Below are 26,429 nucleotides of genomic sequence, written 5' to 3'. Positions count from 1 at the left end.
CTGTATATGCAGTACTCCTTTGATAAAAATCTGGACCTCAGGGACTGAGGCCAATTCTTTTTGGAAGAATATTGATAGGGCCGAAATTTGAACCTTAATAGATCCCAATTTGAGACCCATAGACAATCCTGATTGCAGGAAATGTAGGAAAACGACCCAGTTGAAATTCCTCCATCGGAGCACTCCGCTGCTCGCACCACGCAACATATTTTCGCCAAATACGGCGATAATGCTTCGCGGTGACTTCCTTCCTTGCCTTTATCAAGGTAGGAATGACTTCTTCTGGAATGCCTTTTCCTTTTAGGATCTGGCATTCAAACGCCATGCCGTCAAACGCAGCCGCGGTAAGTCTTGAAAAAGAAAAGGACCCTGCTGAAGCAGGTCCCTTCTCAGAAGTATAGGCCACGGATCGTCCGTGACCATCTCTTGAAGTTCCGGGTACCAAGTCCTTCTTGGCCAATCCGGAGCCACTAGTCTTACTCCTCTTTGCCGTATAATCCTCAATACCTTTGGTATGAGAGGCAGAGGAGGAAACACATATACCGACTGGTACACCCAAGGTGTTACCAGCGCGTCCACAGCTATTGCCTGCGGATCTCTTGACCTGGCGCAATACCTGTCCAGTGTTTTGTTGAGGCGAGACGCCATCATGTCCACCATTGGTTTTACCCAACGGTTTAATAGCATGTGGAAAACTTCTGGATGAAGTCCCCACTCTCCCGGGTGAAGGTCGTGTCTGCTGAGGAAGTCTGCTTCCCAGTTGTCCACGCCCGGGATGAATACTGCTGACAGTGCTATCACGTGATTCTCCGCCCAGCGAAGGATCCTGGCAGCTTCTGCCATTGCCCTCCTGCTTCTTGTGCCGCCCTGTCTGTTTACATGGGCGACTGCCGTGATGTTGTCCGACTGGATCAACACCGGTCTTCCTTGAAGCAGAGGTTCCGCCTGGCTTAGAGCATTGTAGATTGCTCTTAGTTCCAGAATGCTTATGTGAAGAGACTTTTTCAGGCTCGACCACACTCCCTGGAAATTTCTTCCCTGTGTGACTGCTCCCCAGCCTCTCAGGCTGGCATCCGTGGTCACCAGGATCCAATCCTGCATGCCGAATCTGCGGCCCTCCAATAGATGAGCCTCCTGCAACCACCACAGAAGGGATACCCTTGTCCTCGGCGACAGGGTTATCCGCAGGTGCATCTGAAGATGCGACCCTGACCATTTGTCCAACAGATCCCTTTGCATGGAATCTGCCGAAAGGGATTGCTTCGTAAGAAGCTACCATTTTTTCCCAGGACTCTTGTGCATTGATGTACAGACACCTTTCCTGGTTTTAGGAGGTTCCTGACCAGGTCAGATAACTCCTTGGCTTTTTCTTCGGGAAGAAAAACCTTTTTCTGAACTGTGTCCAGAATCATCCCCAGGAACAGCAGACGAGTTGTCGGCATTAATTGGGATTTTGGAATATTCAGAATCCATCCGTGCTGCTTTAGCACCTCTTGAGATAGTGCTAAACCCATCTCTAGCTGTTCTCTGGACCTTGCCCTTATTAGGAGATCGTCCAAGTATGGGATAATTAATACGCCTTTTCTTCGAAGAAGAAATATTATCTCGGCCATTACCTTTGTAAAGACCCGAGGTGCCGTGGACAAACCAAACGGCAGCGTCTGAAACGGATAGTGACAGTTTTGTACAACGAACCTGAGGTACCCCTGGTGTGAGGGGTAATTGGAACGTGGAGATACGCATCCTTGATGTCCAAGGATACCATAAAGTCCCCTTCTTCCAGGTTCGCTATCACTGCTCTGAGTGACTCCATCTTGAACTTGAACTTCTTTATGTACAGGTTCAAGGACTTCAGATTTAGAATAGGCCTTACCGAGCCATCCGGCTTCGGTACCACAAAAAGAGTGGAATAATACCCCTTCCCTTGTTGTAGAAGAGGTACCTTGACTATCACCTGCTGAGAATACAGCTTGTGAATGGCTTCCAAAACCGTCTCCCTTTCTGAGGGGGACGTTGGTAAAGCAGACTTCAGGAAACGGCGAGGTGGCTCTGTCTCTAATTTCAACCTGTACCCCTGAGATATTATCTGCAGGATCCAGGGATTTACCTGCGAGTGAGCCCACTGCGCGCTGTAATTCTTGAGACGACCGCCTACCGCCCCCGAGTCCGCTTGCGAAGCCCCAGCGTCATGCTGAGGCTTTTGTAGAAGCCGGGGAGGGCTTCGGTTCCTGGGAAGGAGCTGCCTGTTGCTGTCTCTTCCCTCGTCCTCTGCCTCGTGGCAGATATGAATAGCCCTTTGCTCTCTTATTTTTAAAGGAACGAAAGGGCTGCGGTTGAAAGGTCGGTGCCTTTTTCTGTTGGGGAGTGACTTGAGGTAGAAAGGTGGATTTCCCGGCCGTAGCCGTGGCCACCAAATCCGATAGACCGACCCCAAATAACTCCTCTACGCATCGCCTGTCCACTGTCGTGTCCATAAAGCTCTTCTGGCCGAAATGGACATAGCACTTACCCGTGATGCCAGTGTGCAGATATCTCTCTGTGCATCACGCATATAAAGAAATGCATCCTTTATTTGTTCTAACGACAGTAAAATATTGTCCCTGTCCAGGGTATCAATATTTTCGATCAGGGACTCTGACCAAACTACCCCAGCACTGCACATCCAGGCAGTCGCAATAGCTGGTCGTAGTATAACACCTGCATGTGTGTATATACCTTTTTGGATATTTTCCATCCTCCTATCTGATGGATCTTTAAGTGCGGCCGTCTCAGGAGAGGGTAACGCCACTTGTTTTGATAAGCGTGTTAGCGCTTTGTCCACCCTAGGAGGTGTTTCCCAGCGCTCCCTAACCTCTGGCGGGAAAGGGTATAAAGCCAATAACTTCTTTGAAATTAGCAGTTTTTTATCGGGGCACCCCACACTTCATCACACACGTCATTTAATTCTTCTGATTCGGTAAAAACTACTGGTAGTTTTTTCACACCCCACATAATACCCTGTTTAGTGGTACCTGTAGTATCAGCTAAATGTAACATCTCCTTTATTGCCAAAATCATATAACGTGTGGCCCTACTGGAAAATACGGTTGATTCGTCACCTTCACCACCGGAATCAGTGCCTGTGTCTGGGTCTGTGTCGACCGACTGAGGCAAGGGGCGTTTTACAGCCCCTGACGGTGTTTGAGGCGCCTGGACAGGCACTAATTGAGTGTCCGGCCGCCTCATGTCGGCAAACGACTGCTTAAGCGAGTTGACGCTATCCCGTAATTCCACAAATAAAGGCATCCATTCTGGTGTCGACCCCCTAGGAGGTGACATCCTCATATTTGGCAATTGCTCCGCCTCCACACCAATAACGTCCTCATACATGTCGACACACACGTACCGACACACAGCAGACACACAGGGAATGCTCTATACGAAGACAGGACCCACTAGCCCTTTGGGGAGACAGAGGGAGAGTCTGCCAGCACACACCAAAAAACGCTATATATGACAGGGATAGCCTTATGATTAAGTGCTCCCTTATAGCTGCTTTTATATTAATATATTGCCATTTATTTTGCCCCCCCTCTCTGTTATACCCTGTTTCTGTAGTGCAGTGCAGGGGAGAGACCTGGGAGCCTTCCTGACCAGCGGAGCTGTGACAGAAAATGGCGCCGTGTGCTGAGGAGATAGGCCCCGCCCCTTTTTCGGCGGGCTCGTCTCCCGCTATTTAGTACATTTAGGCAGGGGTAAATATCTCCATATAGCCTCTGGGGCTATATGTGAGGTATTTTTAGCCTTTTTAAAGGTTTTCATTTGCCTCCCAGGGCGCCCCCCCCCAGCGCCCTGCACCCTCAGTGACTGCCGTGTGAAGTGTGCTGAGAGGAAAATGGCGCACAGCTGCAGTGCTGTGCGCTACCTTAAGAAGACTGCAGGAGTCTTCAGCCGCCGATTCTGGACCTCTTCTTGCTTCAGCATCTGTGAGGGGGCCGGCGGCGTGGCTCCGGTGACCATCCAGGCTGTACCTGTGATCGTCCCTCTGGAGCTTCATGTCCAGTAGCCAAGAAGCCAATCCATCCTGCACGCAGGTGAGTTCACTTCTTCTCCCCTCTGTCCCTCGTTGCAGTGATCCTGTTGCCAGCAGGAATCACTGTAAAATAAAAAACCTAAGCTAAACTCTCTAAGCAGCTCTTTATGAGAGCCACCTAGAATTGCACCCTTCTCGGCCGGGCACAAAAATCTAACTGGAGTCTGGAGGAGGGTCATAGGGGGAGGAGCCAGTACACACCACCTGACCTGTAAAAGCTTTACTTTTGTGCCCTGTCTCCTGCGGAGCCGCTATTCCCCATGGTCCTTTCAGGAACCCCAGCATCCACTAGGACGATAGAGAAATATATATATTAAGCCCCATGCACTCAACAAGGGGGGCATCGTTTTAACATGGCGGAGGGCACCCGCTTCCTACCTTACTTGATCTGGAAGTGGGTCCCTCCTCCCCGGCCAGCTCCATCTGCCCAGTGATATTTGGGAAGAGGACGCTGGCCACTAGAGAGCAAAGACTCTGACACAGTCTCCTGGGCCCGGGTAATTTGTACAGCCCCCTCACCCACTTCAGCGCTACTGATCACAGATCCATATACCGAATCAGTGAAGAAGATATATTATCACATGAAACATTATATATCATAATAGCAATATCTGCTAGATCTGGGGCTAAGGCATGTGGGAAAAAAGTAGCTGGGTGGATCTTAAAGAAATATCGAGTCTAGAATCATTGCACTCTGTATATCGTTCAGTGTGTTTAGTGCAGAGTATTGGGTCATGCAGGAAGATCGATGTTTCAGAGATATCGGGAATGGATTCCCACCCCTACACAGAGGGGAGAGACAGTGAGCAAAGAGGTAGAGATGAATACTGGGAGCCAAGCATCGAATGGTTGCCAGGCTACAGACATCAAATCATCAGTAAAGGTTAAACTGTGCGCATGCGTAGGAATAGCCGGTACTTCACGCATGCGCACATAAGCTAAATTGTAGACACCACTTCCAGCTGTCTGCAGCTGAACTCAAACAGCCATCGGAAGCAGAATCCGGTGGCTGATAACCATCGCAAACATGCTTTTCAATTGAAAAGTACTTCCAACAGATCGGGAACATTGATTGTTGTCCATTCCTACGAGGACTGTTAAATTAAGATGAGAGCTGGAAGGCTGTAATAAACAAATTGAGTTTTGAGAGCCTGTTTAAAGCTTATTACTATTCCCTCCTGGCATAAACCAGTGCACATGCTACCTTTGCAAAGCTGCATTCATCTTGCAATACAAGCATCTTTGCAAGCTGCTCTATTTGCAGGTGTAGGAAAGGGGAATAGAGCCAGATTGGAGGTTTGCTCTTTTACAATAGCACACTGATTGACCACAAACCTAAAACCATCATAATAGAGAACACATAGGCAATAAATGTACCAGAAGATTTCGTCTGCAATATTAGGGGGTTTGTCAAGAAAAGTATGCGATAATTGGTTGAAAAATAGCTCAAGTTATCGCGGTATATTTAAAAACGAATATCATGCTATTTAAATTAAACTTAATTTCCAGACAGACTTTGCAGCAATGTTCCCGGAGAACAGCCTCGGTTGTCAAAAAAAATAAGAATTTACTTACCGATAATTCTATTTCTCGGAGTCCGTAGTGGATGCTGGGGTTCCTGAAAGGACCATGGGGAATAGCGGCTCCGCAGGAGACAGGGCACAAAAAGTAAAGCTTTTCCAGATCAGGTGGTGTGCACTGGCTCCTCCCCCTATGACCCTCCTCCAGACTCCAGTTAGGTACTGTGCCCGGACGAGCGTACACAATAAGGGAGGATTTTGAATCCCGGGTAAGACTCATACCAGCCACACCAATCACACCGTACAACTTGTGATCTAAACCCAGTTAACAGTATGATAACAGAGGAGCCTCTGAAAGATGGCTCCCTAAACAATAACTCGAATTAGTTAACAATAACTATGTACAAGTATTGCAGATAATCCGCACTTGGGATGGGCGCCCAGCATCCACTACGGACTCCGAGAAATAGAATTATCGGTAAGTAAATTCTTATTTTCTCTATCGTCCTAGTGGATGCTGGGGTTCCTGAAAGGACCATGGGGATTATACCAAAGCTCCCAAACGGGCGGGAGAGTGCGGATGACTCTGCAGCACCGAATGAGAGAACTCCAGGTCCTCTTTTGCCAGGGTATCAAATTTGTAGAATTTTACAAACGTGTTCTCCCCTGACCACGTAGCTGCTCGGCAGAGTTGTAATGCCGAGACCCCTCGGGCAGCCGCCCAAGATGAGCCCACCTTCCTTGTGGAATGGGCCTTAACAGATTTAGGCTGTGGCAGGCCTGCCACAGAATGTGCAAGTTGAATTGTGTTACAAATCCAACGAGCAAACGACTGCTTAGAAGCAGGCGCACCCAACTTGTTGGGTGCATACAGTATAAACAGCGAGTCAGATTTTCTGACTCCAGCCGTCCTTTAAATGTATATTTTTAAAGCTCTGACAACGTCCAACAACTTGGAGTCCTCCAAGTCGCTTGTAGCCGCAGGCACTACAATAGGCTGGTTCAGGTGAAACGCTGATACCACCTTAGGGAGAAAATGCGGACGCGTCCGCGGCTCTGCCCTATCCGAATGGAAAATTAAATAAGGGCTTTTATAAGATAAAGCCGCCATTTCAGATACTCTCCTGGCGGAAGCCAGGGCCAGTAACATAGTCACTTTCCATGTGAGATATTTCAAATCCACATTTTTTAGTGGTTCAAACCAATGGGATTTGAGGAAATCTAAAACTACATTTAGATCCCACGGTGCCACCGGAGGCACCACAGGAGGCTGTATATGCAGTACTCCTTTGACAAAAGTCTGGACCTCAGGGACTGAGGCCAATTCTTTTTGGAAGAATATTGACAGGGCCGAAATTTGAACCTTAATAGATCCCAATTTGAGACCCATAGACAATCCTGATTGCAGGAAATGTAGGAAACGACCCAGTTGAAATTCCTCCGTCGGAGCACTCCGATCCTCGCACCACGCAACATATTTCCGCCAAATGCGGTGATAATGCTTCGCGGTGACTTCCTTTCTTGCCTTAATCAAGGTAGGAATGACTTCTTCTGGAATGCCTTTTCCTTTTAGGATCTGGCGTTCAACCGCCATGCCGTCAAACGCAGCCGCGGTAAGTCTTGAAAGAGGCAGGGACCCTGTTGAAGCAGGTCCCTTCTCAGAGGTAGAGGCCACGGATCGTCCGTGACCATCTCTTGAAGTTCCGGGTACCAAGACCTTCTTGGCCAATCCGGAGCCACTAGTATCGTTCTTACTCCGCTTTGCCGTATGATTCTCAATACCTTTGGTATGAGAGGCAGAGGAGGAAACACATACACCGACTGGTACACCCAAGGTGTTACCAGCGCGTCCACAGCTATTGCCTGCGGATCTCTTGACCTGGCGCAATGTCTGCTGAGGAAGTCTGCTTCCCAGTTGTCCACGCCCGGGATGAACACTGCTGACAGTGCTATCACGTGATTCTCCGCCCAGCGAAGGATCCTGGCAGCTTCTGCCATTGCACTCCTGCTTCTTGTGCCGCCCTGTCTGTTTACATGGGCGACTGCCGTGATGTTGTCCGACTGGATCAATACCGGTCTTCCTTGAAGCAGAGGTTCCGCCTGGCTTAGAGCATTGTAGATTGCTCTTAGTTCCAGAATGTTTATGTGAAGAGACTTTTCCAGGCTCGACCACACTCCCTGGAAGTTTCTTCCTTGTGTGACTGCTCCCCAGCCTCTCAGGCTGGCGTCCGTGGTCACCAGGATCCAATCCTGTATGCCGAATCTGCGGCCCTCCAATAGATGAGCCCTCTGCAACCACCACAGAAGAGATACCCTTGTCCTTGGAGACAGGGTTATCCGCAGGTGCATCTGAAGATGCGACCCTGACCATTTGTCCAACAGATCCCTTTGGAAAATTCTTGCATGGAATCTGCCGAATGGAATTGCTTCGTAAGAAGCCACCATATTTCCCAGGACTCTTGTGCATTGATGTACAGACACCTTTCCTGGTTTTAGGAGGTTCCTGACAAGCTCGGATAACTCCTTGGCTTTTTCCTCCGGGAGAAAAACCTTTTTCTGAACCGTGTCCAGAATCATCCCTAGGAACAGCAGACGAGTTGTCGGCATTAACTGGGATTTTGGAATATTCAGAATCCATCCGTGCTGCTTTAGCACCTCTTGAGATAGTGCTAATCCCATCTCTAGCTGTTCTCTGGACCTTGCCCTTATTAGGAGATCGTCCAAGTATGGGATAATTAATACGCCTTTTCTTCGAAGAAGAATCATCATCTCGGCCATTACCTTTGTAAAGACCCGAGGTGCCGTGGACAAACCAAACGGCAGCGTCTGAAACGGATAGTGACAGTTTTGTACAAGGAACCTGAGGTACCCCTGGTGTGAGGGGTAAATTGGAACGTGGAGATACGCATCCTTGATGTCCAAGGATACCATAAAGTCCCCTTCTTCCAGGTTCGCTATCACTGCTCTGAGTGACTCCATCTTGAACTTGAACTTCTTTATGTACAGGTTCAAGGACTTCAGATTTAGAATAGGCCTTACCGAGCCATCCGGCTTCGGTACCACAAATAGAGTGGAATAATACCCCTTCCCTTGTTGTAGAAGAGGTACCTTGACTATCACCTGCTGAGAGTACAGCTTGTGAATGGCTTCCAAAACCGTCTCCCTTTCGGAGGGGGACGTTGGTAAAGCAGACTTCAGGAAACGGCGAGGTGGATCTGTCTCTAATTCCAACCTGTACCCCTGAGATATTATCTGCAGGATCCAGGGATCTACCTGCGAGTGAGCCCACTGCGCGCTGTAATTTTTGAGACGACCGCCCACCGTCCCCGAGTCCGCTTGAGAAGCCCCAGCGTCATGCTGAGGCTTTTGTAGAAGCCGGGGAGGGCTTCTGTTCCTGGGAAGGAGCTGCCTGTTGCTGTCTCTTCCCTCGACCTCTGCCTCGTGGCAGATATGAATAGCCCTTTGCTCTCTTATTTTTAAAGGAACGAAAGGGCTGCGGTTGAAAAGTCGGTGCCTTTTTCTGTTGGGGAGTGACTTGAGGTAGAAAGGTGGATTTCCCGGCTGTAGCCGTGGCCACCAAATCTGATAGACCGACTCCAAATAACTCCTCCCCTTTATACGGCAAAACTTCCATATGCCGTTTTGAATCCGCATCGCCTGTCCACTGTCGCGTCCATAAAGCTCTTCTGGCCGAAATGGACATAGCACTTACCCGTGATGCCAGTGTGCAGATATCCCTCTGTGCATCACGCATATAAAGAAATGCATCCTTTATTTGTTCTAACGACAGTAAAATATTGTCCCTGTCCAGGGTATCAATATTTTCAATCAGGGACTCTGACCAAACTACCCCAGCACTGCACATCCAGGCAGTCGCTATAGCTGGTCGTAGTATAACACCTGCATGTGTGTATATACTTTTTTGGATATTTTCCATCCTCCTATCTGATGGATCTTTAAGTGCGGCCGTCTCAGGAGAGGGTAACGCCACTTGTTTAGATAAGCGTGTTAGCGCCTTGTCCACCCTAGGAGGTGTTTCCCAGCGCTCCCTAACCTCTGGCGGGAAAGGGTATAATGCCAATAATTTCTTTGAAATTATCAGCTTTTTATCAGGGGCAACCCACGCTTCATCACACACGTCATTTAATTCTTCTGATTTAGGAAAAACTATAGGTAGTTTTTTCACACCCCACATAATACCCTGTTTAGTGGTACCTGTAGTATCAGCTAAATGTAACGCCTCCTTCATTGCCAAAATCATATAACGTGTGGCCCTACTGGAAAATACGGTTGATTCGTCACCGTCACCACTGGAATCAGTGCCTGTGTCTGGGTCTGTGTCGACCGACTGAGGCAAAGGGCGTTTCACAGCCCCTGACGGTGTTTGAGGCGCCTGGACAGGCACTAATTGATTGTCCGGCCGCCTCATGTCGTCAAACGACTGCTTAAGCGAGTTGACGCTATCCCGTAATTCCACAAATAAAGGCATCCATTCTGGTGTCGACCCCCTAGGAGGTGACATCCCCATATTTGGCAATTGCTCCGCCTCCACACCAATATCGTCCTCATACATGTCGACACACACGTACCGACACACAGCAGACACACAGGGAATGCTCTACACGAAGACAGGACCCACTAGCCCTTTGGGGAGACAGAGGGAGAGTCTGCCAGCACACACCAAAAAAGCGCTATATATGACAGGGATAGCCTTATAATAAGTGCTCCCTTATAGCTGCTTTATATATATCAAAATATTGCCATTAAATTTGCCCCCCCTCTCTGTTTTACCCTGTTTCTGTAGTGCAGTGCAGGGGAGAGACCTGGGAGCCGTCCTGACCAGCGGAGCTGTGAGAGGAAATGGCGCCGTGTGCTGAGGAGATAGGCCCCGCCCCTTTTCCGGCGGGCTCGTCTCCCGCTATTTTGTGAATCCAGGCAGGGGTTAAATATCTCCATATAGCCTCTGGGGGCTATATGTGAGGTATTTTTAGACTTTTAATAGGTTTTCATTTGCCTCCCAGGGCGCCCCCCCCCAGCGCCCTGCACCCTCAGTGACTGCGTGTGAAGTGTGCTGAGAGGAAAATGGCGCACAGCTGCAGTGCTGTGCGCTACCTTTAGAAGACTGCAGGAGTCTTCAGCCGCCGATTCTGGACCTCTTCTTACTTCAGCATCTGCAAGGGGGCCGGCGGCGCGGCTCCGGTGACCATCCAGGCTGTACCTGTGATCGTCCCTCTGGAGCTGATGTCCAGTAGCCAAGAAGCCAATCCATCCTGCACGCAGGTGAGTTCACTTCTTCTCCCCTCTGTCCCTCGTTGCAGTGATCCTGTTGCCAGCAGGAATCACTGTAAAATAAAAAACCTAAGCTAAACTTTCTCTAAGCAGCTCTTTATGAGAGCCACCTAGAATTGCACCCTTCTCGGCCGGGCACAAAAATCTAACTGGAGTCTGGAGGAGGGTCATAGGGGGAGGAGCCAGTGCACACCACCTGATCTGGAAAAGCTTTACTTTTTGTGCCCTGTCTCCTGCGGAGCCGCTATTCCCCATGGTCCTTTCAGGAACCCCAGCATCCACTAGGACGATAGAGAAATACATATTACATTACATTTATTTATTTATATAGAAATCCTTTTTTGAATGACCATTTTTTTTGCAAATTTTTTATTTTTTTTAATCTGCCTGCACAATTGCGTGTTTCTCTGCTTTCTCATACCATAACACCACACAGAAATGGTGTTATCTTATGGAGAAGAGAAGATTTTCTTTACTCCATAAACAGCAGAACTAATCATCACCCACTGAGACCTGTGGCGGCTGCATCACTATGAAGACCATGGCCCTCATTCCGAGTTGTTCGCTCGCAAGCTGCTTTTAGCAGCTTTGCACACGCTAAGCCGCCGCCTACTGGGAGTGAATCTTAGCTTCTTAAAATTGCAAACGAAAGATTCGCAATATTGCGAAAAGACTTCTCTGTGCAGTTTCTGAGTAGCTCGAGACTTACTCTCTTCCAGTGCGATCAGTTCAGTGCTTGTCGTTCCTGGTTTGACGTCACAAACACACCCAGCGTTCGCCCAGACACTCCTCCGTTTCTCCAGCCACTCCCGCGTTTTTCCCAGAAACGGTAGCGTTTTTTCCCACACGCCCATAAAACGGCCTGTTTCCGCCCAGAAACACCCACTTCCTGTCAATCACATTACGATCGCCAGAACGAAGAAAAAACCGTGAGTAAAATACCTAACTGCATAGCAAATTTACTTGGCGCAGTCGCACTGCGGACATTGCGCATGCGCACTAAGCGGTAAATCGCTGCGATGCGAAAAAATTTACAGAGCGAACAACTCGGAATGAGGGCCCATGTTCGCAATATAGACCCCAAAACAGGTGCCTAGGACCAACTTTCAGAAGATGAGCAGGTCTCAGAAGAAACGCTATGATCTGGCTGTGTTCGCCACCTGTAGTCTCTTCAGCAAACTGTAGCGTCTCCCTCCCTCTCTCCCAGCCCACTAGCACAGAACACCACTCAATTTGAATCCTCCAGGTGTCCACAGCGCCTCTGCATCCTCCTCCTAGCGCTCTGCATAACTTACCCCCCAACCACCCTGTGATTCTACAGGCTGCAGCAGAGCAAGAGGCAGGCAGTGGTATCCTAGACACCGACTTTGTGGTGACCCGGCCGGGGTCTCCCAGCAGGAAGGAGGTCAATACTGTGCCCAGTTACTGTACCTGTGCCTGGGTATCCGGTCTGTAGTTCGACCACACTTAGGTCGACAGTCATTAGGCCACTATTGGTCAACATGGTCTATAAGTAGACAGGTTGACGTGAGGTTTTCACTTTTTCCCCCATTTTTTTACTTTTTCATACTTAGTGTTCACTCTAGGAGTGAAAAGGGGCAGGGCGCCGGACTCCGGGGGCACACGAGCGCGCGCGCGGCGAAGCCGTGCGCGCGTCCGAAATGGGGGGAGGCCACGCAAATTAGGGGCGTGGCCACGCCTCCGTCATTTTAGGGGGCGGTGCGGCCCACAGACGCTACTATAGAGAGCGTCTGTGGCCGGCGACGTCACTGTTGGAGGCGTGCCCAGCACCTCCGTCGGTGCTGGGCTTCCCCCAGCCCTCTCCCAATGCGTGAATGGATGCCGCGCGCATGCGCACGGCATCTATACACGCCGGGAGGGCAGGGAGCGGGCGGCTGTTCTAGCAGGGCGCCGCAAAAGGGGCAGGGCGGGTTTTGCCTGTTAAAAAACGGGCAGGGCGCGGCGCCCTGCTAAAACAGCCTAGAGTGAACACTAATTTACTTTTACGATCCACGTGGACTACGATTGGGAACAATAAACTTGCCCGAAGCAGCGAGCCATGCCAGGGGACACTGTGCAGTAATTGGGGTTCCAGGTCACTTTACGAGGAAAACGACACCAATTTATTTTTTATTTTTTTTTAAACTCATGTTGACCTAAATACTGTTTCGACCAATAGTGGTCAACCTAATGACTGTCGACCTAAGTGTGGTCGACCCTATGATCCACACCCCTGTGCCTGTTACCCCTCCTTGACCCAGTACTGCCCCAACTGCTGCCTGTCCCTGCTTCTGGCAGGTGAAGCCTGGTTCCAAGATGATCACGCAGATTCATACAACTCGATTTGTGGTTTTCTAAGCATGCAGATGAGGGGTCTCATCTTTTCTGACAGCGGCAATTGCCAGAACTCAATATCATAGAGCTCCTGTGGTCAGTTTTGGAGAACAGAGTTCGCTCATGTAATCCGCCTCCAACATCACTGCATGAAGAATGGTTTAAGATTCCATTATCGACCACCAAGGGTGTATAGCTGTCCATTCCAAGGAGAATTCAGACCATCTTGGCACTGGCGGCCCTACACCTTATTTGATAATAAAATCATTATTTTCAATATTTTTGTCCAGCCCCTATATAATAATATATCATATATAGCGTGTGTGGAATGATAGCACTCTCAGTCTCTGGACTTTTTCCATCAATAAACGGACTATCACCCCGAATGTTAGCTATGTTCCGGGTTATTCAACCATCATCAGGCTGACGACAGTTGAATAAACTGAAATGCAGCTAACATATTCGCTCGTTTATTGATGGGAAATAGACGTTATGGTAAGAACTTACCGTTGATAACGTGATTTCTCTTATGTCCACAGGTATCCACAGGATAACATAGGGATATGGTTGAGCGACAGCGGAAATGGCACCAACACGGTCACGAGCTTTCTGGCCTCCCAGGATGCATCGGGGCTTCACCATATAGTCCCACCCACTGACTCAGTCAAATCAGTTCTTTCCACAGCGATTTAGGCAGGAGCATCAGGTAGAAACCTATTTAGGCGATAAGAACACACATGCACCCCCTTCCATACAAGAGGGAAGAGATTTAGTGATTGTCAAGATCCTCAAATCAGGTGAGTCAGGGTGGGATCCCTGTGGATACCGGTGGACATAAGAGAAATCACGTTATCCACAGGTCCACAGGATTATCCACAGAATAACATTGGGATTCCCAAAGCCAATTTTAGTGGTGGGGACGCTCCTGATTACAGAGGAGGACCTTTCACCCGAAGTCTGCGTCATGAGAGGCAAAAGTATCCAAGGCATAATGTCTTATGAATGTGTGTTATGGAAGACCATGTGGCTGCCTTACAAATCTGTTCTGCTGAAGCACCCTGTTGTGCTGCCCAAGAAGGACCTACCTTACGTGTAGAGTGAGCAGAGACATTAGCCGGAGTAGGGAGATCTGCATGAGAATAAGCTTCTGATATTACCATTCGGAGCCATCTCGCCAGCGTCTGTTTATTAGCAGGCCATCCTCTTCTATGAAATCCGTAGAGGATGAAGAGAGAATCTGTTTTCCTGATGGCACTAGTACGATCTATGTAGATTCTTAAAGCTCGGACTACGTCCAGCGACGCTTCTCCCGCAGATAGCCCCGATACCTGAAAAGCTGGGACTACAATCTCTTCATTCAGGTCAAACTTTGAAACCACCTTTGGAAGATAACCAGATCTCGTTCTGAGAACTGCTCTGTCTGGAAAAAAACTTAGGAAAGGAGACTTGCACGATAACGCTCCTAAATCTGACACTCTTCTGGCTGACGCCATTGCCAGTAGAAAAAGCACTTTAGCCGTTAACCATTTAAGATCTGCTCTCTTAAGCGGTTCAAACGGAGGACCCTGGAGGAATTTAAGAACCAAATTCAAATCCCACGGAGCTGCAGGAGAAACAAATGGAGGTTGAATATGTACCACTCCCTGAAAGAAAGTACGTACAACCTGTAAATCAGCAATCTTTCGCTGAAACCATACAGTTAATGCTAATACTTGAACTCTCAAGGAAGCAACTTTCAAACCTTTATCCAATCCTGCTTGAAAGAAATCCAAAATCCTGGATACTTTAAAAGATCTTGGATTCAAACTTTTTCCAGTACACCAATGAATATAGGCTTGCCATATTCTATTATACACACGAGCTGAAGAAGGCTTTCTTGCTCTAAGCATAGTTTGGATTACTTGTTTTGAAAATCCTCTAGCTTCTAAGATAGAGGTTTCAAAAGCCACACCGTCAAAGTCAGACGATCCAGATGACTGTGGCAACAAGGACACTGCATTAGCAGATCTGGACGTTGAGGGAGCAGTATCGGTGCTTCCACGGACATTCTTAGCAGATCTGTGTACCAATGCCTTCTTGGCCAAGCTGGAGCTATTAAAATGATCGCTCCCTTTGCTTGCTTTATTTTTCTCACTACTCTGGGTAACAGATATTGGAGGGAACAGATATGCCAGATGAGATTTCCATTCTACAAGGACCGCTCCTGGGTCCCTTGTTCTCGATCCGTACCTTGGAACTTTGTTGTTTAGACGAGACGCCATGAGGTCTATCTCTGGTAGATGCCATCTGTTCACTAGTGTCTGAAACACTTCTGGGTGTAATGCCCATTCGGTTTCCTGAATGGTGTGTCGACTGAGAAAATCCGCTTCCCAGTTCATAACACCTGGGACAAACACTGCTGACAATGCTGGGAGATGGAGCTCTGCCCATCTTAGAATGGGAGTTACTTCCTCCAACAAACTTTTGCTGTGAGTTCCTCCTTGATGATCGAGGTACGCTACTGCTGTCGCATTGTCTGAGCGAATCTGGACCGGTCTTCCTCGCAGACTGTCCTTTGCCTGAACTAGGGCCATATAAATGACCCTTATTTCCAACAGATTTATCGGCAGGCGACTTTCCCTTGCGGTCCATTTTCCCTGGAACCAAAGGCTTCCAAGTACCGCACCCCAGCCTTGCAGACTGGCATCTGTTGTCAGGACTTGCCATTCTTTTATCCAAAAGGGTCTCCCCTTGTTTAAATGGTCTGTCTGTAGCCACCACGCTAGAGACCTTTTTACATTTACTGGAAACTTTATCATCTGCTTTTTTATCGTCTGATGATTTCCGTTCTATTTGGTCAGAATAAGGTGCTGCAAGGGTCTGGAATGGAATTGCACATATTCCACCATGTCGAAGGTTGATACCATCAGACCCAACAGTCGCATTGCTGCATGGACTGACATTGTCTGGGCGTGCAACGCTTCCTGAGCCATGACCTGCACCTTGACTATCTTTTTCTCTGGTAAGAAAACTTTCTGTAGGTCTGAATCCAATATGGCCCCCAAATGAACCATCCGCTGTGACGGATTCATAGACGACTTTTCCCAATTTATGAGCCACCCGTGTCTCTGTAAACAAACTATTGTCTGTTGAAGATGGCTCAAAAGTAAATCTTGCGAATGTGCTAAGATTAACAGGTCGTCGAGGTATGGGAATATTCTTATCCCCTGTTTGCGCAGACAAGCTGCCATAACCACCATAATTTTGGTAAACACCCTGGGTGCTGTTGCTAGCCAGAAGGGCAAAGCTTGGAACTGAAAATGTTCCTGGAGGATGGCAAACCTGAGGTAACACTGATGAGACAGTGCTATAGGCACATGTAGGTAAGCATCCCGTACATCCAGAGATACCATGTAATCTCCCGGTTCCATAGCCAACATTATGGGGCGTAATGTCTCCATGTGGAACTTTGGAATCCAAATGTATTTGTTCAACATTTTCAGATTGAGAATTGGTCGAAATGACCCATTGGCTTCTGAATCAGAAATAGATTGGAGTAAAACCCCTGTCCCCTCCGTGATGGCGGTACTGGGACAATCACACCTGACTGCAGTAATTTTTGGACAGCTTCTTGCAGGGCATTGGCCTTCGACTCTATACGAGACGGGCTGGTGCAAAAATATCTTTGAGGAGGCTGCCTCCTGAATGGGAACCCATACCCCTGAGATACCACCTTCTGCACCCAAGCATCTGTTGTTGACTGTTGCCATATGTGTGCAAAACGAAGGAGTCGGCCCCCAACCTTGGAATCCTCCAGGCGGAGGCCCTTCTCTTCAGGCTGGTGGTTTCTGTTCAGGCTTGGAAGCTGGCTTTTTGCTAGCCCACTGCTTCCTACCCCTGGTTCTAAACTGGGGTTGCTTAGACTCCTCTTTAGCTTTCGCTTTGCTTTGCCAACGAAATGAGCGAAACTTTGAACCCTCTGACTTAGGGTTATAAGTAGCCGGAAATCTGACCTTCTTTGATTCAGCCTCTGATTCTAGGATATCAGATAATGGTTTCCCAAACAATATATTACCAATGAAAGGCAATGCTTCCAATTCTTTCTTGGATTCCGCATCTGCTTTCCAGGTACGTAGCCAAACTGCTCTGCGAGCGGCTACTGTCAAGGCTGAAGCTTTAGAAGCAACTGTACCCATATCAATTGCTGCTTCTTCTAAGTATTGGGCAGATTGTCTTAAACGGCTTAAATGATACTCTTGCTCCCTATTAGGAGAAGAGATGTAATTCTCTAGTTCCTCTGTCCATTCGCCCATTGCCTTTGCTACCCAGGCCAAAGCCATAGCAGGTCTTACCACTGCTCCTACTAGAGAAAATACATTTTTTCAAGAAGCTATCTACCCTTCTGTCTGTGACATCATTTAGTGAGGTAGATAACAGTGGTAAAGCAGATTTATGCACAAGTCGCAGAACATGTGCATCTACTTTCGGAGGAACTTCTCTTTTCGAACAATCCGCAGCTGGAAATGGATAATAAGAATTCCATCTTTTCGGAATCTTATATTTTTTACTGGGCGTCGCCCAAGACTCATCCATCATTTCCGTCAGCTCATCTGACGCTGGGAATTCAGTTCTCATTGATTTTGTTCGTTTAAACACAGGTGCTTTAGATTTTAACACTGTCTTGGCTGGCTCTTCCAAAGAGAGAACAGCCTTCACAGCATCAATAAGTTCAGCAACATCCTCTGAACTAAAATTCTGCGACTGATCATCATACGGAGTATTTGAATATACTGTATCATCATCTGTTGTATCATCTTGTGTAGTCTGCCACATAGACGCATCTGTCTTAGTCTTACCTGTCCCTTGGTTGCTCGTAGAGGCTACTGGAACCAAGCCGTAGGAAATGAGCTGCATGTATGGGTTAATTGGGTAACCTGACCCTTGAGGTGGTACTACCGGAGTTAACCTGTCCGCTATTGAGGATAAAGTCTTTGCGAACATATTCCATGGTGGCTCTGTTGGTGATTGAACCAACTCCTGTTTTTTACTTTGCTGAAAAGCAAAACAGTTTGCACACAACCCATCATAAGTGACTAATTGGTCCATACCAATTAACCCTGTCTTACAAGATAAGCATGCTAGGGATGTAGGAGTGCTTGATAAATTCTCCTCGTCACTTTTGCCGCTCACAGACATGGTAATAATCTGTTAATGACTACACAATTTGTGACTGAAAATCACCCATATATGAGTATATAGAAGCGAGATCAATCGGACCACAGCCGTGCACCTGAATTGAGGGTCAGAACAGAACAGACAACGTAGAAAAGTCAGCACACATACTAGCAGTCAGTCACATGTTAAGGCATTAGACATTGTCATATGAGAATACAACCCCCATAACAACTTACAAGTAGGAAAATTGTACTTCTGTTTCAGCTGGTTCTTTTTCAACATAACATGCATAAAATACAGTAATATACAGATCTCATATGCAATATGTACTAAAAATTAACAATTCATACTAACAAGTAGAGAGAATTTTTAGTACTGTATACCCTTCCTCTGTAGAGCGGGATACAGGGACTCACCACACTTCCATATCCAAGCAAATGCGCTCGTAAGACGCTGAGTGGATTCAGACGCTACTGATGTACACTACCGCTCCTGATAACTGATAATGGACACAGTCGCTCACTGACGGACACGGACGCTCAGTGACTTCCACGTGTATGCAGACGCTAAGGCCTGTGACTCGGTATAGGCGGGATCTCTAGTGTACACAACCGCAGTGTCTAAGCTGCGACCGAGTACCCTCGTGGTAGCGTCTGAGACGGAAGTGAGGTCATTTAGTTCATGGACGGGAGACGCACGGAAACTGGTCATGAACTCGGAGGAGGGGCGGCCAGGAGATCGTCTGAATCCCCCTGTTGACAAACTCTAAGGATCGCGGCCTCTACCTAGTCCTGGCGCCTATGATCCCTAGAGCGTAGCGCTGTCGCACTCGAGATGTTCGGCGCATCAACACACTGTTTGTAGTCTCCCGCAATACAGTGTAGCTGTGTCCGGACCCCCCTAGTAAGAGGAAATCCCTAGACTTACCTTCCCCCCATGCTCCGGCCACAGCCTGGTTACGTCTGCTGGACCTGCTAGAACATCCGACACAGACACCCGTCGAGACAGCACTATGCCGAGGAGGTAAGCTTTGTTACGACCCGGTGGGGAGTTGTTGGAGCGACTCTTTCCAGTATGCGTTTAAGACGCTGTTAAGAAAAGTCGCTCAAAAAAATATAGTAAGTCTATAAAAATAACATATTACAGGTTGAGTATCCCTTATCCAAAACGCTTGGGACCGGAAGAATTTTGGATATCGGATTTTTCCGTATTTTGGAATAATTGCATACCATAATGAGATATCATGGTGATGGGACCTAAGTCTAAGCACAGAATGCATTTATGTTTCATATACACCTTATACAAACAGCATGAAGGTCATTTTAGCCAATATTTTTAATAACTTTGTGTATTAAACAAAGTGTGTGTACATTCACACAATTCATTTATGTTTCATATACACCTTGTACACACAGCCTGAAGGTCATTTAATACAATATTTTTAATGACTTTGTGTATTAAACAAAGTTTGTGGATATTGAGCTTCAGAAAACAAAGGTTTCACTATTTCACTCTCACGAAAAAAGTTCCGTAATTCGGAATATTACGTATTTCGGAATATTTGGATATGGGATACTCAACCTGTAAAAGCTTCAGGCTGCTTCATTCACAGCAGCCCTGTGACCATGCGGCTTCCTGCCGCACCAAGCAAAAAACTGATTTGACTGAGTCAGTGGGTGGGACTATATGGTGAAGCCCTGATGCATCCTGGGAGGCCAGAAAGCTTGTGACTGTGTTGGTGCCATTTCCGCTGTCGCTCAACCATATCCCAATGTTATCCTGTGGATAATCCTGTGGACCCAGCCAGAGAAAAGTCCTGAGAGTGCCACCACTCTACACATTCTATACTATGAATTCACTTGCTGAGGAGGGCACCCGGCATGTTGGAAAGTAGAGACAATATTGGAGTGCTGAGTATCCATACGAGTATAGACAGATATATATCTCATGACTTGGCCATCTCTGCTTTGCTTACATCCGGCCATCAGGCTACCTCCCGCTTGCTTGCACCTCATGTCATCTGTCTGTTGCCCCTTCCCACTAGATTGTTAGCGCCTCAGAGCAGGTCCCTCTTGTTGTCAAAGCCCTCTTCTCTTCGCGTTTCACTTACAGCTCTGTCCTACTCAGCGACCATCTTTACCGGCATATTCTCCTGCTGGTAAAGCCTCTTCTCTATCTATGACCACCAGCCCCTAGTAGTGCGCTAATTACTCCCTCACTACTTATATCTAAGCTGTATTGTGTATTGAGAATTGCAGTGTTCTTTGTTACCTTTCTTTGATTTTTTTACTGTAACATTAAGTTCTGTCTTCCTGTACTGTTCTAATGTATGCCCTTTGTATGGCACTGCGAAACACTTGTGGCGCCTTATAAATAAAACGCAAATATATATATATATATACAAAGGAATACTCCCCTCAGTCCAGTATGGTACTTGGTGGAAGAAAATAGGCGGCACTCCAAGGTCTTTTTGAATAAACTTGTATTGAAAGATTACAGCATAGTGCAACGTTTCAAGACCATTCCGGTCTTTTCGTCAGGCTGTGCATATTGAACAATGATACAATTGACTAAACAGTGCTATAGTGCTTACCTACAATAAATACCTGTGTCTGTCGCGTGCGGTGTCTCTCGGAGTCGCGGGCCGTCGGCTTCCGGGTGCGTCAGCTGGTCGCTCCGTTCGTGACGTCATGGTTGCTGGGCAACCCGATCAAGCCTCTGGACCCGTCACGCCGGGAGAACCTGAAGTGTAAAAATTAAGATCAGGCTATAAATAATTTCAAATTAGCTTGAACATTTGATCATAAGTGATGATTTAAATAAGTGATGTGTGAACTTAAAAATCATAATTAAAAACACAAGGTACAATAGCTCTACCATGTTACCATACTACATTATTGCATGCTGACGGACAAAACCTTGTTATGATGTCCACGTGTCAATAATTTATTTCTATTCATAATATTATGTATATTTTATTATGTTCTGGAAGCATGCTAATTTTTAATTCATGTGGTGAGCTATTTCAAGTTAGAAAAATATTCCAGGTGAATTTTTCATTTAAACCGTTGGGTGCCAACGCTCCCAACAAGAATATCCATTTGGATTCACATTTGGTCAGAAGTTTTTGACGGTCGCCTCCTCTAGTCAAAGGTGGAATATGGTCTATAATCTTACACCGAAGATCTGCTAGACGATGTCCATGTTCCCGGTAATGTCTTGCTACTGGTTGATCTATGTTTTTTCCTTCCAGTGCTGCTTTAACAGCCGATCTATGGAGGGCCATACGGTCACGTAAATTCCGTATGGTTTGTCCTACGTAAATAAGGCCGCAAGGGCATGTGATAGTGTATACTATAAATGCTGTAGTGCATGTCACCACATGTTTTATTTTATATTTTTGTCCAGTTTGATGGTTGACAAAGAAATTTCCTGGTTCCATATATTTGCAGGTAGTGCATGATATGCACTTATAGCATCCTGGTTTTTTGGTGGCAGTACCAAATGATATTGCCTTCATTTGTGCAGTGATGTTAGTTTTTACTAAACGATCACGGATGCTTCTGCCCCTATTGTAGCTGGGCATAATGCAGGTATTTTTAAATATTGGTAAATCTTTGTCTCCTGTGACAATGGGCCAAAGGGCCTTGGTCGCTTGTGGGATCACTGCACTAGCTGTATTGAAAGTTGTCACAAACGGTATCTTGGTCTTGTCGTCCTTTTTCTTTTTATGTGTGGGTTGCAGCATGAGTTATCGTGGCATTAGTAGTACTTTGTTCTTCGTTTCTATTAGCTCTTTATACTGATACCCTCTGGAAGCGAATTTGTCCACCATGTGTGACAATGCTTGTTCTAGATCGTCTGGGTCACTAGAAATACGTGCTGCCCTGATCATTTGTGATCGTGGTAACCCTTTGATCAAGGCAGGTGGGTGACAACTACTATGTAGTAACATGGTGTTCCGGTCTGTGTTTTTGATGTATAAAGATGTTTTGAGTCCGCCTTCATTGATGCTCAAAGTGACGTCCAAATAATTAATGCTAGAAGTGCTAAACTGATGTATGAATTTTATGGGGTGGTCCATCTGGTTGATGTTGGAAATTAATAAAGTTAAAGTAGATAAGGGACCTGTCCAAATTATCAGCAGGTCGTCAATGTATCTTGTGTATAATGCTATATATTGTGTAATTTCTGGATCCGAAAAGAAGAAGGTTTGTTCTTGTTGAAACATATACACGTTGGCAAAAGACGGGGCCACGTTGGACCCCATGGCACAGCCCTTGGTTTGAACATAGTATTGGCCATTATGTAAAAAGTAATTATTGACCAGAGTGCTTTTCAACAACTCTAAAAATAATGTAATAGGGATGGCCCATTGTCACAGGAGACAAAGATTTACCAATATTTAAAAATACCTGCATTATGCCCAGCTACAAAAGGGGCAGAAGCATCCGTGATCGTTTAGTAAAAACTAACATCACTGCACAAATGAAGGCAATATCATTTGGTACTGCCACCAAAAAACCAGGATGCTATAAGTGCATATCATGCACTACCTGCAAATATATGGAACCAGGAAATTTCTTTGTCAACCATCAAACTGGACAAAAATATAAAATAAAACATGTGGTGACATGCACTACAGCATTTATAGTATACACTATCACGTGCCCTTGCGGCCTTATTTACGTAGGACAAACCATACGGAATTTACGTGACCGTATGGCCCTCCATAGATCGGCTGTTAAAGCAGCACTGGAAGGAAAAAACATAGATCAACCAGTAGCAAGACATTACCGGGAACATGGACATCGTCTAGCAGATCTTCGGTGTAAGATTATAGACCATATTCCACCTTTGACTAGAGGAGGCGACCGTCAAAAACTTCTGACCAAATGTGAATCCAAATGGATATTCTTGTTGGGAGCGTTAGCACCCAACGGTTTAAATGAAAAATTCACCTGGAATATTTTTCTAACTTGAAATAGCTCACCACATGAATTAAAAATTAGCATGCTTCCAGAACATAATAAAATATACATAATATTATGAATAGAAATAAATTATTGACACGTGGACATCATAACAAGGTTTTGTCCGTCAGCATGCAATAATGTAGTATGGTAACATGGTAGAGCTATTGTACCTTGTGTTTTTAATTATAATTTTTAAGTTCACACATCACTTATTTAAATCATCACTTATGATCAAATGTTCAAGCTAATTTGAAATTATTTATAGCCTGATCTTAATTTTTACACTTCAGGTTCTCCCGGCGTGACGGGTCCAGAGGCTTGATCGGGTTGCCCAGCAACCATGACGTCACGAACGGAGCGACCAGCTGACGCACCCGGAAGCCGACGGCCCACGACTCCGAGAGACACCGCACGCGACAGACACAGGTATTTATTGTAGGTAAGCACTATAGCACTGTTTAGTCAATTGTATCATTGTTCAATATGCACAGCCTGACGAAAAGACCGGAATGGTCTTGAAACGTTGCACTATGCTGTAATCTTTCAATACAAGTTTATTCAAAAAGACCTTGGAGTGCCGCCTATTTTCTTCCACCAAGTACCATACTGGACTGAGGGGAGTATTCCTTTGTTTATATGCTGCATGAGGAGGGCACCCGGGCATAACCATTTACTTTTCATCCAGAGTGCCGGATAAAACACACATACATAATATATATATATATATATATATATATATATATATATATATATATATATATATATATATATATATACATACATATATACATACATACAGGGGTAGTCCCACACTCTCACCCAACATAGGTAGCGGCTGGGGTTCCAAATCAAAGCCTGACCCAATCAAGGAGCCAGACTCATAGTACAATACAGTGTTTCTCCACATACAGTGGAGAAAGATAGCACTCTCCAGACTTGCGTAATCAATATGAGCACCAAAGTGATTTATTTAAACAAGTTTTTTGGTTCCATATAAATTCATGTCAAAAAAATTGGAAAGGGCTCACCAACGTTTCGGTCCCATAATGGGACCTTTCTCAAGGTCGTTGCCAGTCAATACAGGATACAATACAGCAGTGACATCATCAGCAGCGCACAATAGGAACCAGTAGTCTGTAACCTGCCTCCCAGGTCCCCTTTTATACCTTCATAACAATTAGATTACTGAATACAAGTCAGCTGTGGCCGAGCGTGTCACTTCCTTTACTTTCTGCACATATATCATCAATTTGTCCTGACACCTGAAAGAATATCTGAACATCTGGAGTATCGATCTATCCATCCATATGTGGGCACTCCAGACGTTCAGATATCTTTCAGGTGTCAGGACAAATTGATTATATATGTGCAGAAAGTAAAGGCACCATAGAAAATATTTGAGTAGACCCAAAACATTGCTGTTCCCTTGCACCAAATAAACTCATGTAGCCCATGCATTCAGTTTCCAGAGTGCCTTTCCTTATAATATATAGCAACCCAGTGGTTTAAGATGTGCATCAATAAATTCTGGTTTTCTGTAATCTCAAAAAGTTTACCCATTATTCCACTGCACACCTTGTGCCGATTCTTTTCTTGTGTTGCCGTATTAATAATCACGGTCACCCCGGTACTGTACCATAGTCCTCTACATCTAAATTTTGGAAAGTGTACTGCACCAAGCCACTGTAGCGACTACATAGTGTAATTACAGTGTCAGTGCTCCCCATGTGCCACACACTACTCAGCATCACTTCCCTCCCACCGATGCACATTGCTGGAAGCCGCCCGCCCCGCACCATGCAGCGCAGCACTGACTGAGCAATTCCCTCCCGCTGTCTGCGGCGCTCCCATTGGGCACACTACACAACTGCGATTCCAGAATGTTGACATGAACGTTGGCTGCAATTGGACATGACACCGGGATCCATCAGCCGGCAGCGATCTCTCCAGCTGCGTTATATACAACCCGGGGTATGAGGACGTGTCACACACTGGGGGAGTAACTACTGGAGAACTTCCCAGCCGCCCCCGGTCACTCTAGTGTGGCGCACTGTAATAATGAATGACAGACAGTAATCTCCCTCTATACTAGCGGGAGGCTGCGCTGTTATTTCCCGTACTGCTCAGGCCCACGGCTGCGTGCTTACTGCTGCTGCTGCCCTATGTACTTGCTGTCACACATCATGCATACAACCCTGCAACTGTGAGCCGCTAGCCGGAACACAGCGGGGAGGCCACCTGTTGCTAGTAATGGTGTAAACCAGCTGCTGCCACTAACCTGGGAGTCCCATGCCATAATACCGGGGTACTACACACCGAGCCATCCTGCCATTTAGAGATGTAAACATTGTGTCTTTGTTAATAAAGCTGGGCGAAAGGGGGGGTGGCTATAGTACAGTGAGCAGGCTGCTGTCATTGGCTGGGTGGAGAATTCGAATGTAGGATAGGAGAAGGGGGGGCAGAGCAACAGCAGCGACAGACAGTGTGCTGCTGCTGTGTGTACCTCATGCTCTCTTATTGTAACGTGACAGCGGCATAAACAGTCGGCTCCTGTGGGCTGTATAATATAAACTTACGCTGGGTACACACTAAACAATGTCTGATGTATGTACACACTGCACAATGCAGTGGATGACAGCATGATGTAGCATAGCATACCACATTTAAAATATATGACGTTCCCTGGGTTATCCCATTGGGCATACATCATACCTGACAGGACGACCCAGGGAACAACCGCAGGAGCACGCAATTGCGGGTACACACTGAGTGATGTGGCTGATGTATTGTCCAATTAATCCTCTAGTCTTTCCCCCGGCTTAACCCACCTGCCTACCAGAAGCAGCTACATACTATAATGGCATTGTCAAACATTTACATTTAAGTGGTGTATTAGTAAGGGGACTAGTCTAAAAAGCATACCCTCCTACCCTCCACTAGGTACAAAATGCTCTGTTTCTGGACTTCCCTCTTAATTTATTATTGCCATCACCTGTGAAGAAACAGCTTTCCTATCATTCAGCTAGTTCAACACAGGTGATGGAACTCATAAATTAAGAGGGAAGTCCAGGAACAGAGCATTTT

General features: G+C 46.5%; 1 protein-coding gene across 5 annotated transcripts in view; it reads right to left on the bottom strand.

Moving 5' to 3' along the window:
- The window catches only part of MPHOSPH9 (M-phase phosphoprotein 9), a 282,866-nt gene extending 257,145 nt beyond the window's left edge, over positions 1-25,721 (bottom strand). For 2 of the 5 annotated variants that reach the window (XM_063964512.1, XM_063964518.1), the window contains exon 1: positions 25,624-25,721. In XM_063964512.1, coding sequence (XP_063820582.1) covers positions 25,624-25,641 — 18 coding nt within the window. In that variant the 5' untranslated portion in view covers positions 25,642-25,721. Of the gene's footprint in view, positions 1-20,975; positions 21,001-24,373; positions 24,399-24,901; positions 24,927-25,623 lie in introns of those variants that run through there. The other 3 variants (XM_063964515.1, XM_063964514.1, XM_063964513.1) reach the window with 3 other exon arrangements.
- Between the last annotated feature and the right edge of the window lie 708 nt (positions 25,722-26,429).

The sequence above is a fragment of the Pseudophryne corroboree genome, chromosome 1 (assembly GCF_028390025.1).
Source record: "Pseudophryne corroboree isolate aPseCor3 chromosome 1, aPseCor3.hap2, whole genome shotgun sequence".
Lineage (NCBI taxonomy): Eukaryota > Metazoa > Chordata > Amphibia > Anura > Myobatrachidae > Pseudophryne > Pseudophryne corroboree.
The sequence above is the reverse complement of the archived record's forward strand: the minus strand, read 5'-3'. Positions and strand labels throughout refer to the sequence as shown.